At 38.6% G+C, this 18,003-nt stretch overlaps 2 protein-coding genes across 2 annotated transcripts in view; both read left to right on the plus strand.

The window, feature by feature from the left end:
* The window catches only part of DDX60 (DExD/H-box helicase 60), a gene marked incomplete at its 5' end in the record, with an annotated part of 90,845 nt that extends 83,208 nt beyond the window's left edge, over positions 1-7,637 (plus strand). The window contains 3 exons of the mRNA XM_081092752.1: positions 2,074-2,225; positions 3,455-3,517; positions 6,914-7,637. Of these exons, the coding sequence (XP_080948878.1) occupies positions 2,074-2,225; positions 3,455-3,517; positions 6,914-7,013 (315 nt within the window). The 3' untranslated portion in view covers positions 7,014-7,637. The remainder of the gene's footprint in view (positions 1-2,073; positions 2,226-3,454; positions 3,518-6,913) is intronic.
* Positions 7,638-16,924: 9,287 nt separating this feature from the next.
* LOC308520346 (putative ATP-dependent RNA helicase DDX60) overlaps positions 16,925-18,003 on the plus strand; it is a 90,678-nt gene continuing 89,599 nt past the window's right edge. Inside the window, exon 1 of the mRNA XM_081092835.1 lies at positions 16,925-17,086. The gene's annotated coding sequence lies outside the window, so the exon portion shown is untranslated. The remainder of the gene's footprint in view (positions 17,087-18,003) is intronic.

Genomic DNA, 18,003 nt, shown 5'->3' on the forward strand with positions numbered 1-18,003 from the left:
TAACTATGGATGGTGCCAAGTGGTTTCTGAACATATCAGGGAGACCACTTTATAAAGTATATGGGTGTCTAACCACTGTGTTGTACACCTGAAACGAATACAAAATGATATTGAATATAAACTGTGAATGAGGAAAAAATAAAGGAAGTGGTGTCTGAAGCAAACAAACAAACAAAACGACAACAACAAAACTAAACCAAACTAAAAAGCCCAAAACAAGTTGGAGTCCATTGCTCCAGATCCTGCGTGAAGCTCTTATGCAGATAGCTCTGTAGAGCTTTACCCCATATGAGTAGTGTCTTATAATAAACTGCCTTTGAAGAATGAGGATTCCGAGTATAGAAATAATAAAGGAGTGCATGTTAGCTTATAAGACCAGTACTTTTATGAAGATTTCCCCCCCTGTATTTTATTTGTGCAATCACAAACAGTTACTTACCTAAGAGATTTTGGAATAATTTTATTTCACATTGAAAAAAAGATATTAATTTGTAAGTACTATAATTTCCACTTATTTTTATCATGCATTTAATTCAACTTATGAACATTATGTACCATTCACTTTTGTTTCCTTGTGCGAGATCTTGCATGTCTTTTGAAGAGACACTGACACAGATATAATAGGATATAATGTCTATGTCTTACTGCCGTGCAATCACCATCAATTAGCAGTGATCTTTTAGGTACAGGGCATGAAATGCTTGATGTGTTTGAGAGAAGGGGGCAGGTCTATTTCATCTATTTTGAAGCATCTTGCTCTTGTGAATATTTCCAGTGTATTGCTTAATGGTAATGTAACATGCCCTGTGCCTTATCCAACTTGCTTTATACAAACTTACTTTACTAGTGTAAGTTATAATATCTTAAAACATATTTTGCTCTATTGTTCATTACATTCTACTGTCTTCCTAAATATGCATACATACATATCTTTAAATGGCATAGAGGTAAACTATAAGGCATAAAACTAATAACAGCCATGTGCTCCTCCTCTATTTCATTCACTTATCTCTCCACTTTCCTTATGATATCAACTGTTCTAAACTTTGCGTTTTAATTTCTCCTTTAAAACGTCAGATACCAAAATCTCATTTCATTTTTTCTACTTTTGAATTTTGTAAAAAGTGAAGGAATACTTACTGTGGTCTCCTAGAACTTGCTTTATACACCTAACACTATGCCCATAAGATTCATTCATGGGCATAAAGCTCTATTTTATTTTTGCTACTTCATAATATTTCATAGTGTGGAAGTAAAACAATGTATTGATCTATTCTCCTGTAAATAAATGTTTGTGTTTGTTTCTAGTCTTTATAATTCATAGAGTTACTATGAGCATCTGGTATACATGTGCAACAGTTTCATTTGAGTATAAATTTTCTGGAGTTTTAGGGTCAAAATGATTATCTAGATCATAATGGAATAAAAATATCCAAGTGGATGTTACTAATAGTAACTTTCCAAGCTACTACCAAGTCATTTAGAATGAAATTGTACCAGTTTACACTCTTACGGACAATATACTAGCGTTCCTATTGGCCCCGCAAAGTACAGTTTTCAAAAAAAAGAGCAGACATGGAAAACTCTTGATTTGCTTTCTTCCTTTACTTATTTTCCTTCTTTTCTTTCTTCCTTCCCTTTCCCCTTCCTTTTTATTCTGGTAATTGGATTATAAAAAGTGTTAGAGTTGTTCAATTGAACTCTTCTCCTGAGACATACAAGGTACAAGCTCCCTGATGCTGTGTTTATAAAGATATTTCCTGTACCAATTAGGATAATGATGAATTTTTCAATTAGCTTTCCTTTCCTAGTGAGTCTTGCTGTATTCTAGGCTGGGTGGTTGAAATTGCCATCAATATGCTGTGCAGCAATAATGTTCATAGATGGATCCAAGCTATTTTCTGGGGTTGCTTAGGGTAGCACACCCCAGTGTGTATGAAAGACACCCTCTTCCCTCACTGAAAGAGTGTGCTTTAGAAATGCTGGTTTAAGGAAGTAACTGAAAAGCACAGTGTAAGAAATTATAAACTTTAATTATGAATGAATAAATTAAGAAAAATTGTATTTCTTCAGGTCATTCTGCGCACAATTGGTATCAGTCATGCTCAGGCTCCTGTGCTTTGGCCGCACAGATTTGATAGCCAAGGAAGAAGAATGCCACTTAATGCTTATGCACTTGATTTCTATAAGCATGGTTCCTTGACAGGATTAGTCCAGGACAACAGGTATGTTTTAATTTTCTCCGTGTAAATCAATACCTGTTTCTCTACCTCCATGTCCACATCCCTGCCCATGTCTACCTCTTTCTTTCATCTCTATTTCTGTATCTATGTCCATCTCCATCTCCATCTCTAGGTTGATCTCTGTTTCCATATCTGTATATTAAATGAATGAACTTAATGAATTTTAAGCCCCGAATCTGGGTTACTGCACACTTGCATTTGCTTTCCACACCCTGTAGGACAGCAGCTTTACAAAGTGCCCTCTTCACTCCGGGATCCTTTGGGGGATGTCAGAGAGCTGTTTTCTGCCTGATCCTCACAGGCCAGGCTGAGGAACCCCACCTGCCAGAGGTTACCTCGCTCACTCTACAGACTCAGACGCTGGGGAGGGTCCGCGGGAAGTTGGCTCCAGGGTGTGTCCGGTCCTTCTCACCCAGTCCTGCCCCACTGGCCACCTTTTAATTAATTTCCTTTCAATGTGCATGAATCCGTCACTAGTACAAATGTAAAAATATATTTTTATTAAGTACCCTATTTATTCATTATTAGATATTTTGAAACTGAGTGACAATAATAATTACAAGCTCTTCATGATAGAACTATATAGAAAGTATATAATTCACACTTTTGAGGACTGAATAAAAAAAGACAATTGTTTTAGTTCTTAGGCAGGGAAACCATTTTTAAAATAGTAAGCAGGAATACATCCTCTTGAGTTTACCTCGGAATGGGGAAATTGGCCCAGGCAGTGAACACACAATCAGGATTCAGTATGCATTTTACATAAAATTTTGAACAGTCCTTATTAAATTAAAGAATTTGTAACTTCTAATACTCTTGAGAAATAGTAATCATTTAAAAAATAAAATTCACTGTTTTAAATAAAGCAGCCATGATATTAGTAAACAATTTATTTAGTTCTTCCCTTTTGAGTATCTAGCTCTCATTCACTCTGTTGAGTTTTACTTTCCTACTTTGGATTTCTCCTGAAATGGTCAGACTCTGATTTTTGTTAGTCATCTGTGGCTGTGATACTTGTTATTGAATTCATAGTCATCATTTCCACAGGTTAAATTATCTTTTGGGAGTCTGTGGTAGAAACAATTCTGGTAAATACCTCTTGGAAGACAAAAGCAATCCATTATTATTGATGAATCTAACATTTCGATATGGAATAAGAAGTTCCTTAATGTTTTTGCACCATTGATTTTTCCAAATATTGTTTTGTTTAGGATGAATGAAGGAGACGCTTATGAGCTGTTGAAAGATTTTTCACTCACCCTTCAATCTCTCAGGTTTGTTATAGCTTTTAAATACCGATTTCAAATTTTCCAGTAATTTAGTGGTAATTTGAAAAATGTTAAGTTCATGCTTACAGGTATCATTGAACCTTTTAAGTGCTATGAATTTCAATTCCCCAAAACTTTTCAGAACTTCTCAACATCCTGTTACATTATTTCTACCTTAGAGTTAATTCCCAAATCCATTTGACATAAAGTAGCATCCAGACCAGTCTCAGCCCCAGGCACTGTGCACCAATAGACAGCAATATTCTAAAACCTCAATAATCTTGAATTTCTCAATTTCCATAATCAGTGTACATCAGACACATGATACTTCAGAGGGCCCCTTAGGGCTCCATCAGGTTTCTGGTTTATATCCACTTACATATTCTTGACTCTTGCTTTATCTAGTGTTTTCTCCAGGCTTCCTCCAATTCTGATCTCTCATATTGGCTTCCTATTTTAATCTTTAACAGAGCCCAGTGGAGATCCAAGTAATTCCAAATATTGTGTGGATACCCCCATTCCTAGGCTCCACTAGCAGGTTCTCCTTAGGACCATCTAGTGCTGCCTCGTTAAATATTAATCTTCCTGATGCCTCCAGTCTGCATGCACTTCAATACTTTATGAATGTTCCTATTTCTGTGACTTTAAAAATTGTACACATATATGCCTGGCTGGTGGTGCTCAGTGAGTGAGTGTCAACCTATGAACCAGGAGGTCATGGTTAGATTTCCAGGTCAGGGCACATGCCTGGGTTGTGGGTTCGATCCCCAGTTGGAGGCGTGGAAGACGCAGCCAATCAAAGAGTCCCTCACTCATCATTGATGTTTCTATCTCCCTGTCTCTCTCACTTCCTCTCTCTAAAATCAATAAAATAATATCTTTAAAAAATTGTACACATACACATATAATTTGCCATGAATCCCTTGTTTATGGGGTTTTTGCTAATAAGGTCATTTTATTTCTTTTATCTGAGATTAATCAGACATGTTTGGACTTTTTATATGGAGAATGAAACTTTTAGAATGGTGAAGCAGAGGGAACTGCTCTAGATTGAGTATTCCTTACGTGTTCATAGTTATCCACATTAGGGCCTGCAGAGCACTCCAATATTAAGAGACTTTGGAGCTCTCTCAAAAGCTGAGCCTAGGAAAATCATTCATTCTTTCATTCATTCATTCATTCACTTTTATAAAAGTATCAAAGTATTATTGGTTTGAGGTGTAGTCTAAACATTTGAGATAGAATTATTAAACATATTCTTGCTTTAAAAAAATCTTACAATGTACTGAGAGAAAATATTACAAAGGTAATAAGTACTAGGATGATGGATAAAAGGTGACCCACTCTACCTTGAATTCAGAAAAGGATTCTCAAAGTAACATTTTGACCAAGTCATAAAGAATGGAGCAGAGGGAATAGTGCTTTCAAAGGACAGAATTGGGAAAGGGCCTGATATGTCAGGCATAGGCTTTAAGTGCAGTATGGTGGCATGTAGAATACGGGATTGTGATAGGGATGGGGAGTTGCTTAAAGCAGCTTTAAAGACAGTTTGTGTGTGTGTGTGTGTGTGTGTGTGTGTATGAAAGGGTCTTCATTATCATAATTTGGAGTTTGAGCTTACTATTTGGAGCAATGTGTAGGCAGTGCATAGAATGAGTGTAATATGAGTCTACGGTGTATGGTTTATGTAAATGGTAGAAGCTCAAAGGCTGTAACAGTCATGCAGGTGAGAATAAGTGAGGGTCTGAATTAAGGAAATAGAAGTAATGTTGAAGAAGAGTGGTTAGAGAAATATTTATGAGAGAGTAGAATCTGAAAAAACAAAAACATACAAAACAAAACAAAAACAGATTCAGAGAAACAGAGGCCAAACTGATGGTTGCCAGAGAGGAGGGGGATGGGGGATATGGGATGGATGAAAGAGATGAAAGTAAATATAGTCAATAATATTATGATAACCTTGCATTGTGACAGATGATTACTAAACTTAGTGTGGTGATCACATTGTAAGGACTATAAATGTCAAATCACTATATTGTACACCTGAAACTAATATAATATTGTATACCAACTTTACTTAAGTAAAATTAAACATAGAATCAAAGAACTTGTCAATAAATGTCATGCAGTTGGAGAAGATGCCAAGGTTTCTATTTTAGTTAATTATATATAGGAAACATAAGCGTTCAGAGGAGATTTGGGGACTAACAACCAACAATAGTGTTATGATATCTGTGGAATATCGTTCAGGAAGAAATGTCCATTAGTCATAATTATAGGTCTGTGACTAGGAAGAAATTCAAAGTTGTAAATATAGATCTGGTCATTCATTTTGTCAGTGAAGACACTAGGAAAAACAAAACTGGAATTCTAGTGGAACTAAGGTAGATACGTTTATAAAAGGCTGATAAAAATCAGATCTTGGTTGTTTTCAGTCCTTGATCAGCCCAACTGCAGTGTTCATTCTTGAATCTCATCTCTCCTTTCTTGTCACCTGTGTATTGGTTTCTCATGGCTGCTGTAACAAATGATCACAACCAACTACGTAAGCCAACACAAATTTATTCTTACAATTCTATAGGCCAGAAGTTCAAAATGGATCTCACTGAGCTAAATCAAGGCGTAGACAGACTTGCATTCCTTTATAGAGACTTTAGGACAAGCTGTTTTATTATTTATTCCAGCTTCTAGAGGCAGCTGGCCTTACCTCGAACGTGGCCCCCTTCTATGTTCAAAGCCAGCATTGGTGGGTAGAGTATCATATTGCATACCTTTGACATTTATTCTCTCCTGCCTCCCTCTTCTAATAAGGATCTTTGAGACTACACTGTGCCTTTTTAGATAGTCCAGGGCAATGTCCTCATCTCAAGCACAGCTGATTAGCAACTTCAATTTTATCTGCAACCTTAATTCTCCTTTGCCATGGAAGTAAACATAGTCATAAATTTCCAGGGATTAGGATTTGGATATCTTTGGGGGCCATTATTCTGTTTACCACACCATGTGTTCTTTATTTTCTCATACATCCAGGTAACGGAAGGAATATTTTGCTTTTCATAGAGGTAGTTGCCTGTAGGTTCCATAGGCGACTTGTAGAAGAGAAGGGGAGTTTGTGTGGCTGCTATTGAAGGAAGGAAGGAAGGATCAGGGTACTTGGAATTAGGTGGTTTTAAAATCCTCTTAGTAATAGACATGGGCTGTAGTAATAGACTGCCAGTTGTCTTGTGATCTTTGTTGTTTTTTTGTGCATGGGTTTTTTGCAAAATATGTTTCTTCTTCATATTTTGCTAACATCTCATCATCTAGTGAGATTTACTTGATTCTGCTTGCCTGGGAAAAGCCTTCTTACAATACTGACTCCTCTGAAATGTGTGTTTCATATATATTTATTTTCATTTGCAGTGTTTCCTTGCGTGAACTATGTGAAAATGAAGATGACAATGTGGTCTTAGCATTTGAACAGTTGAGCAAAACCTTTTCTGAAAAATTTAACAAAGTCTGAAAACAGCCTTTCCAAAACACTTAAAATATTTTCATGGTTATTTTTCAAGTCATATTTTATGATTCTCATGTTTTTTTCAGAAATACATATATGATGATGTAGAAAGAGCAAGCACTTTAGAGTCAGAGTTGTAATCAAACCTGCCATGTTCTCTTATGAATACTACTGAAAAAAGTATATTATATTTGAGTTTTGGTTTCTTTGTATAGTTGAATAATAATGCTTATGTATCAGCTAGTTTCAGATTGATTGAGGAAATGCAAGGACTTTGTAAGTGACAAAAATAATTTTTACTCTGTGAGACTTAAGTATTACATTCTGAACCTTTTTTTCCACAATGTCATAGTTTGTAAAGTCTCTATTAAGGCTAAAATAAATGATAACACTATCCTAAAGTTAAAATTGATTCTTTCTAGTTGACCTAAATGTGATTACATGACTTAGATTTATGGCCATTAAAATAGTATCTTCCAGTAATCTTAAACTACTAATTAAAAATTATAAATGTGAACTTTGGTATAAATAAACCCTCTGATGTTTGAAAAATAAATATAGCTGATGATTTGGCTTAATTTTAATTGTATATAAGTTGTTTGAAAACTACAAAGTAATAAAATGGGTTTAATCTACATGTCATTGGTCTCTTTATGTTCAGTCTGTGCATCTGAAAATCCATTTACACACACATATTTATTTTATATGATAGCTTATGCATACATTTGACCCTTGAATATTGGGTTTGAACTGTGTGGTCCACTTATATATGGAACTTTTTCAATGACTACATGGCATATTTTTGGATATTTGCAATAATTTAAAAAAACTCACAAATGAACCATGTAGCCTAGAAGATCAACAAAATTAAGTAAAAGTTAAGTATGTCATGAATGCATAAAATATATGTAAATACTAGTCTATTTTTTACTTACTACCATAAAATATGACAGAGCCAATCAAGGAAATTATGAAAGTGACTGTGGATATGGCAAAAAGAAAAAGGTGGTGATTGTGGTGAAGGGTTTCAATATATGGATCCTAGAGAAATTCAAGAGCTATTAGGCAGTGTACCAGAGGAATTAGCAGAAGACGACTTGATGGAGATGAGTGCTTCCGAACCAATGCCAGAAGATGAGGAAGAAGCCAGAAAACAAATTGACATCAGACAATCAGGCAGAAGGATTCTGATTATTCAAGACAACTTTGACTTCTTTTACAACACAGACCCTTATATGGCACTGGCACTGACAGTAAGGCAAGTGGTGGAAGAAGGACTGGTACTCTATAGAAACATTTTTAGAAAAAGAAAACAAAAGAATCAGACAAAATGAAGATGTATTTCCATACAGTTACACTGAGTGTGGCTGCCTCTCCTGCCCGCCCCACCTTCTATCTCTTCCTCCTCTCTCACCCCTGCCACCATGGAGTCGAGGGAGCAAGACTACCCTCCCTTTCTCTTCTTCAGCCTACCCAATGTGAAGAAAACAAGGATGAAGACTTTTACGATGATCCATTTCCACTTGATGACTAGTAAATAATCATCTGGGTTTTTTTTTTACAGTGTACAGTTAATAAATGCATCTGTTGTATATGTGTGTGAGTGTCTTTGTATGATGATAATAACTTCATGGCAAAACTGTATGAGGTGTTCTTGTGTCATTAGCACCATCGCCTACATAGTTAATGTGTGGAACATTATCTGCATGGCTTTTATGGAAGTAGATAGCCTATTCTTACATAAGTATAAGGTAAGTGGTATTTAATATAAGATTAATAATGTTTACTTACTGTCTTATAACTCCCCTTTCAAAGAATTACCTTACAATGCAGTATATCTTTCTTGTAATTGGAGAAACTACATATTAGCCTATCATCACAGGTAAGTGGTTTTTTTTAAAAAAATGGTTTCCAATACTATATTCTGAATAACTGTAATACTATGTGTTGTAAAATTTTATAATGAATCACTTATTAGTGTATAGGTTAGATGACCATGAAACAATCCTATTGATTACACTAGGTTGTCATAAAGCAATCATATGCTGTTTTTTTGTTATCAGTGTATGAATTGATATGCCTAAAAATAAATGTGAATTTCTTTTACTACATATGAGACAATATTGATGTAGGTACAGACAGGCCATTCATCTTGTAAACAATGTAAGTTTATAGTATTGATAACTACAGTATTGTAAATGTATTTTCTCTTTTGATTTGCTTAACATTTTTTTTCTCTAGCTTACTTTATTATAAGAAGATAGTACGTAATACATGTAATACACAAAAAAAATGTGTTCACCAACTGTTAAAATTATTGATAAAGCTTCCAGTAATTAGTAGGCTATTAATAATTAAGCTTTTGGAGTCGAAAGTTATATGTGGATTTATGACTACACAGGGTTCACACCCCTAAGTCCCATGCTGTTTAAGAGTCAACTGTAATCATTTTTCCTCTCTAGCCTCAGCCTCAGGTCACAGTTCTGGATTCTATTTTAGGCCCTAAATATGAACAAAGCCTTTCCTCCTCAGAGCAGAAGGTCCACTCTGCCCTGCTACCCAGATGTTTTACTTAAAGATGATGTTTTGGGTGAAATTTTTTATACAAAGCTTTTATTGGCTTAGGAAAATACCCGTGGTTCATTTTGTCTGGAAATGGAAGAATTCTGTTTTCTGGGACTGACCCATCATTGAAGTACCATATTAGGGGTCTTTACTTTCACTGGCTACATCCATTCTCAATATTTAAAAACTTGCACTACAACAATTTCTGAACACCAAGATTCTTAGAAACAAAAGTGGTTTCTATTGTTCTTTATCTCTACTACAATGATACAAAATATTAATATATTGTCATGGTTTCTACTTCCTACTTTGGTTTCATAAGTCTCATGGAGATGTGATTTTTCTTCTTCCCCACATGTCTTAGCCAATCTGGCTCCCTAATATTTAGGAAGAGTATAAGATTACTTTTTGCAATGTGGTATTCTCTTAAAAGAAAAAAGTATGTACCTAAATTATTTGAGGTGGGTCTAATGGGCAGCTTCCTTTCTGATTTTTAGCAACAACCTAGAGAGTAACTTAGGAAATTTATAAACACCCAGGTTACATAGAAAATTTGAAAGCATTTTATGTTCCATTTGTTGTAATGTTGTGAAATCTTCCTAGTAAGATTTATTGGAGAATTATTATTATCACCATAATTTATTTCCATTTTTTTTACATGAAAAAACACACATAATGACATTGATCCTATAAAGGATATTCTGGAAGAGACATTTATTTAAAAATTATTTGAGAAAATTGTAGATGTATATGAAGTTTTAAGAAATAATACACTCACACATACAAATCATAAAGTAATATATAATGGGAAAAGAACAACTTTTTCAATAAATAGTGTTAGGAAAACTGGAAAGCCACATGCAAATGAATGAAATTGGACCTCTATCTTACACTAACATAAATGAACTCAAAATAGAATAAAGAATTGAATTGAATGTAACACTTAAAATCATAAAATGCCTAGAAGAAAACATAGGTGGTAAGCAGCTTAAATTGAACTTGGTAATGATTTTTTCAATTTGACACCAAACTAAATGCAACAAAAGCAAAAATGAACATGTTAGGCTACATCAAACTAAAAAGCTTCTGCATGGGAAAGGAAACCATCAACAAAATGAAAAGACAACCTACAGATGGGAGAAAATATTTGCAAGTCATGTATCTGAAAAAAGTTAACATCCAAATATATAAAGATCTCATACAACGCAATAACAAACAAGCAAATAAATACTCTAATTTAAAAATGGGCAGAAGATCTGCATAGGCATTTTTCAAAACAAACAAAAAGCATACAGATGGCCAATGGGACATGAAAAGATGCTCAACATCACTATCATCAGGGAAATGCAAATCAAAACCACAATGAAATATTACCTCATACCTGTTAAAATGACTATCATGAAAAAGGCAGGAGATTACAATGCTGGCAAGGACATAGGAATTCTTGTTCATGATTGTTAGGAATGGAAATTGATGCAGCCTTTATGAAAACAGTATAGAAATTCTTCAAATACATTACAAATAGTAGTACCACATGATCCCACTTCTGGGTAATTATCTGGAGAAAACAAAACACTAATTTGAAAAGTTATATGCACTTCCATGTTCACTGAAGCATTATTTACACTTACCAAGACAAGGATGAATGGATAAAGAAAAATATATCTATATAATGGAATATTATTTGGCCATAAAAAAGAATTAAATTTTGCTATTTGTGACAACATTGAAGAAACTTGAAGGCATTATGGTAAGTAAAATAAGTCAGAGAAGGACAAAGACCATATGATCTTACTTATACAGGGAATCTAAAAAAATAACAACCAAACCAAAAACTGAATTTATAGATGGAGAAAACTGATTGGTTGTAGCCAGAGGCAGAATGTGCGAGGTGAATGTAACAGGTGAAGGGGGTCAAAAGGTAAAACTTCGAGCCTGGCTGGTGTGACTCAGTGGTTGAACATTCACCTATGAACCAGAAGGTCACAGTTCGATTCCTGATCAGGGCACATGCCTGGGTTGCAGGCTCTATCCTCAGTAGTGGGTGTGTAGGAGGCAGCCAATCAATGATTCCCTCTCATTGATGTTTTATCTCTCTCTTCCTCTCTGAAATCAATAAATATATATTTTTTCAAAGTAAAACTTACAGTTATAAAATAAAGGGCATGAGATGTAACATACAGCATTGTGACCATAGTTGATAATACTGTATTGCTAAGACAGTAACAAAGTTTTCAACACAGGAAAAATTGTAAGTATGTGGTGATGTATGTTAACTAGACTTGTTGTGGTGATCATTTCACAATATATTCAAATATTAAACCATTATATTATACTAGAGGCCCGGTGCACAAAAATTTGTGCACTCTGGGGGAAGTGGGAGTCCCTCAGCCAGCCCTGTGCCCTCTCGCAGTCTGGGACCCCTCGGGAGATAACAACCTGCTGGCTTAGGTCTACTCCCGGGTGGCAGAGGGCAGGCCCAATCCCTAGGTGCAGCCCCTGGTCAGGCTCAGAGCAGGGCCCATTGGGGAGTTGGGGCGCCACCCCCTGTCATGCACAGAGCAGGGCGGATTGGGAGGTTGCAATGCCACCCTCAGTCACGCTCAGGGTAGGGCTGATTGGGGGGTTGGGGCACCGACCCCTGTCACACTTAAGGCAGGGTCGATGGGGAGGTTGCGGCGCCACCCCCTGTCATGCACAGAGCAGGGCCAATCTGGGGGTTGGGGCGCTGCCCCCTGTCATGCACAGAGTAGGGCCCATCAGGGGGGTTGGGGCTCCTTACCCTGTCACGCACAGAGTAGGGCCTATAGGGGAGTTGGGCACCACCCCCTGTCACACACACAGCAGGGCAGATCAGGGGGTTGGGGCGCTGCACCCTGTCACACTCAGGGCAGGGCCGATGGGGAGATTATGGCTCTACCCCATCACACACAGAGCAGGGCCCGTGGGGGGCAGTTGGGGCGTCGCCCTCTATCACCCACAGAGCAGGGCCGATCCGGGTTGGGGCAACGCCACTGTCACAGTCAGTGCAGGGCCGATGGGGAGGTTATGGCTCTACCCCATCACACACAGAGCAGTGCCCGTGGGTGAGGGGGAGAGGGCGTTGGGGTGCCACACCCTGTCACACACAGAGCAGGGCCGATCAGGGGGTTGGGGCGCTGCACCCTGTCACACACAGAGCCGCAGGGCGATCAGGGGGTTGGGGAGCTCCCCCGTATCAGGCACAGAGCAGGGCTAATCAGGAGGTTGGGGCACCTTCCCCTGTCACGAACAGAGCAGGGTGGATAGGGAGGTTGTGGCCCCGTACCCTGTTACACAGAGAGCCGCAGGGCAATCAGGGGGTTTGGGCGCTGCCCCGTCAAGTTGATCCCAGTGCCGAGAGGCTTCTTGGCTCCACTGATCCCGGTGCTGGGAGGCCTCACGGCTCCACTGATCCCGGTGCTGGGAGGCATATTACCCTTTTACTATATAGGGTAGAGGCCTGGTGCATGGGTGGGGCTGGCTGGTTTGCCCTGAAGGGTGTCCTGCATCAGGGTGGGCATCCCCACTGGGGTGCCTAGCCAGCCTGGGTGAGGGGATGATGGCTGTTTGCAGCTGGTCACACACCCTTCAGGGTGGGGATCCCCACTGGGGTGCCTGGCCAGTCTGGGTGAGGGGCTGAGGGCTGAAACTCCCAACTGCTCCTTTTTTTTTTTTTTTTTTTTTTTATTCTTGGCTAGCTTTAGCTCTGGCTCCAGCTCTGAGGCCTCTGCTGCTGAAAGCAGGTATCTTGTTTGTTTGGGTTCTATAATTGAAACAATGTATAACTCCAGCTCTGAGATCCCGGCTCACTGAAATCAGGTTTCTGGGGTTTTGTTTAGCTTCTATATTTGTTACAATGTTTCAAACTGCAGGCTCAGAGGCTGCAGCGTCAGGCGGGGAACGTTGGAGTCCTCCGTCACTGAAGCAAGCAAGCTTCATGTTAGTTTCAAGCTGCCTGGCTGCCGGCCGCCATCTTGGCTGGCAGTTAATTTGCATATCGCCCTGATTAGCCAATGGGAAGGGTAGCGGTCGTACGCTAATTACCGTGTTTCTCTTTTATTAGGTAGGATGCCTAATCCTAATATGTCAATTATATCCCAAATGAAAAAGTAATTCAAAAATAATACAGAGAGATTCCATATACCCCATGTCTCAAATGGTAACATCTTTCATAATTATAGTATAGTATAATATCAGAATGTAGAAAGTGATATAAATATAATTCATTCAGGTTTCATTAATTTTACATGCATTCATTTGTATGTATTTACTTCTATGAAGTTTAATTGCATGTGTAGGTTTGCATGTCCACTCTCACAGTCAAGATACAGAATAGTTCCATAAACATCAATAACCCTCTTATTGTACTTTTATAAACCTCCCTCCTTCCTACCTTTTTCCCCTACTTATCTGATTCCACACCCCTTCACCCCAGGCTGTCTCTAAGCTCTAGCAACCACTAGCTGTTCCCATTTCTGTATTCTTTCATTTCAAGATCTATGTAACTAGAATAATATAGTATGTTGCCTTTTGGTATTGGCTTCTTTTTCACTCTGTATAATTCCCTTGAGAGCCGTCCAAGTTGTTTCATTATCAATAGTATGTTCCCTGAGTGGTTTTCTATGGTGTGGGCATACCACAATTTGTTTAATCATTCCACCCATTGTGGTAAGTGAGATACGTATATGTAATACAGTACACTTTGGGAACCCAGAGGAGGTAGACTTAATATCTGCTTAGAATTATTGAAGAAGACATGGTCAGTTGGAATTTTTAAAATATATTTTTATTGATATGAGAAAGAGAGGAAGAGAGTGATAGAAACATCAATGATGAGGGAGACATCTGTAATATTATCAACAATAAAAAGTATATACATATATTTTAAAAATGATCAGAGAGAATCATCGATTGGCTGCCTCCTACATGCCTCCCACTGGGGATTGAGTCCCCAACCTGGGCATGCACTCTGACCAGGGATGAAACTGTGACCTGTTGGTTCATAGGTCTACGCTCAACCACTGAACCACACTGGCTAAGCTAGACTTTTTTAAAAATTATTGTTAAACACTTCATGGAGATCCATTGGAGGCATTAGAGCATGTGGATAAAATGTCCAGCCCACTCTTCTGGAATGAAACTCTAGCAGTTATGTGGTGACTGGAAGGGAGGCTCTTAAAATGGTCAGAGTCAGAGGTGATAAAATGAGAGCCTTAACAAAGCAGTGGTGCTAGGCATAGGAAGGAGGGATGAATATAATGGTCTTTAGGAGACGCAATGGACAAGATCTAATAGCAGATTAAGTATGGGTCTGGTAGGAGAAGAGGTAGTTCTCTCATTTGAATGGAAGAATGGACTTGCATTAAATTACGTAAGATATATCAGGGCAAACATTTGAGGAGTAGAAATAATGATTTTAGTTTGGGGCATATTTAGATTTGTTAATGCCTCATTAACATTGCTAGTAGGTAGCCTGAAAGATGAAATATGAGTTAAGGAGAGATATCCAAACTAAAGATGAAAATTAGAAACACAACAGTCATTATTGAATGTTCAATATTTGGAGCTACAGAGGCATATTATACACTCAAAACCATTACATTTTCTCAGTGATAAAATCCAAACTCCATGGATGTTATTTAAGACCTTTATAATCCGGCATCAACCTGTCTTTGAAGCCATATTGCCTACTTTATGTCAACATGTTATATTTTTAATAATCTGTCCAAACTAAACCAGTCCACAGAGTGCCCTCCAAAGTACAGTTTGCATCCTCCTCTTTTTAAACCAATTATGTGGCTCTGAATTTCCCCACAGTTGCTCTATATAATCTGCGCCATGCTTTAAAATCCACCTCAAATATCACCGCCTCTGTGCAGCTTTCCTTCGAGATGAGCTCATAGGGAGGGAAAACATAAAAGCACCTCTTCCAATAGTCTCCAACTCTGAGTCTTCAGCAATGAACTCAAACCCTAATATAATGAGATGCATTCAAACCTATACTCAGAGTCCAAATGTTTTCTGTAGAAAGAACCAGCAAAGCCCTTAAGCTGTGCTATTGTCTAAATGCTTGAAACCTAACTAAAAAGAGGGCCAGCCCATTAGAGATAACGGGCAGACAACCTACGAAAAGAGGTCATCCGAAAGGGTGGTGGTTGGACTTGGAGCCTTCGCTTCTGTGGAGGAAGGCGTGCTTCTCAGTTCGCTCCTCCTCCTGTCTCAAAATCAAACCCCCTTATTCTGATTGTATTGTCATGATAGAAGCTAGCATTCAGTCAGCTTTGACTACACATATTTTTACATTATAATGAAACACTTGTATTTATTATCTATTAAGTGTTAGATGTTTTATAATATGATTTTATAATAAAATAAAGATAGTGATAATAAGCAATCTCATTTATAGTGTCACAGGCACTGTTATTTTTAATTTTTTTAATTCTCAAAACAACCTCTCAAAGTAATTACCATTCTTGTTTAAAAATGAGAAATCTGAGGTTCAGAACGGCTCACAGGACATAGCGTAAACCCAGGTCTGTCTGGCTCCAAATCTCTTCTTTTGATTACAAAACACTGCCTCCGTCTCATATATAGGCTATTATTTAATGTAAGCCCCCAAAGAGAATGGCATTATTTCCACTTTTAAAATTTTATTATTTTTAATTATTATTGCTGAAGAAGCTGATTGGAGACATTTAAGGTCTTTACAGGGTTAGGAAATGGTTGAGAAAAGATGTAAACTTATTTTGTGGGGGCTTTAAAATCTATGATTAACTCATATCTTGCTGGACAAGGTTAGCTATTATTTTATTTAGGATTTGTTTAGAATTCCACCCCCCAAATATTTTGTTTAGGATTATGACATCTCACCTTCACATTTTCTCTAACCTTCAGAATGTTTTATGCCTGGAACATGAAAACTATGAAGAAAATAGGCACATGACAGTGTAATACTATTTCTCGGTCCTATCACAGCCACAAGGGAGATTCATTGTGCTGGTTCTCTACAGAGCCTGCTGCTGAACAAAAGCTCTCTACCCCTGGGCTCTACCTTCCACTGGACATTCCATTCCAGTCAGCAGATCACTTTTTTTCCCCCCAAGAGATCCTCCTTTCTTACTCTAGTTTTGGTAGAACTTTAAAAGCAAATAAAAGAAGGTGGAGGGGTAGGCAACTGTGAGTTTAAAGAAATGGTTGAACCAAGTCCTTGGAGTAGCGAACAGCCGGTGAGGTAATGAGGTAGGTGTGTATGTATCAGACCTTTGCCTTCAATGTTTCTTTTTCTAGAGGGTGTGGCCAAAAATAATGCTCAATCATTCCTCTTAGCCTCTGCAGGAAACGAAAGCTAATGCTGTGAGCTGATGCAGAGAAGTTGCTGTGCTGGGTTCAGTTAAAGAAATAGTGTAGCTCCGACTGATCACCGGCGACTCACTTCCCCTGTCTTGCAACTGCTGCTGGCTGTTGGACTGTGAAAAGGAAACTACAGGTCACAGGTAAAGGGGGAGTTATGCCTGTGTGTAGATGAATGGGTGAGAAAAACAAAACAAAACAGAGCTGATGTTGAAGGACCATATAAGAAACAACTGACTCCTAAGAGTTACCTTATACGTGAAGGTTGGTTAGACTTGGGGGTAGAGAAGTGATGGTGGTGTAGTCCCAAGACAGTTTCTTTGCAAATAAACTAACTCGAATATCCATGTGAGATTGATGCCAACATGGCTGCTTTACATGGAATTTTACTTGTAAAACATGCTAAGACTTTCCAGGATCAGCTTGAGTATTAAAAAGAAATTGATACACAATTTTACATGAGGCTTCTAGCATAATGTGACAGACAAGGCACACATAAAGGACACACACACACACACACACACACACACACACACACACGTTAATTTAAGTCTCTATTTCTAACTGTTTTGGGAAGTTGAAGATGAGACAATGATGAGCTCGGCAGGATTGACTGACAGAGAAACAATGGTGTTAGTGAGAAACCTACCTTCAGTGGTGGTTTGTAAACTTAGATTTTAAATACTGTTTACATGGTTTTTGCTGCTTTTCCCACCGCCTCCGCTGCCTCAGAACCTCCCCCCCCCCGCCCCCCGCCCCCCTCCTCCACCTCCACCTCTTCCTCTGCTGTGGTCCCCTTCTTCTCCGCCTCCTCCTTCCCCGCCCTCTCCTTTTCTTCTCCCGCCGCTTCTGCCCAGGCTCCTCTGTCGCATCTCCAGGACCTCTGCGCCAGAGAAGCATCCCTATTAGGTCTCCTTCGTGGCCGGGACACAGGCACCGCGGATGGCGGATGGCGGCAGTAGGGGTGGGAGGGCGGGGGCGGGGGTGGGAGGGCGGGGGCGGGAGGTGGCGCTGCCAGCCACCCAGCTTCCCTGCCTCCCGGGGAACCTCCGCACTTGGC

Source organism: Myotis nattereri (genome assembly GCF_964212035.1).
Source record: "Myotis nattereri genome assembly, chromosome: 5".
NCBI lineage: Eukaryota > Metazoa > Chordata > Mammalia > Chiroptera > Vespertilionidae > Myotis > Myotis nattereri.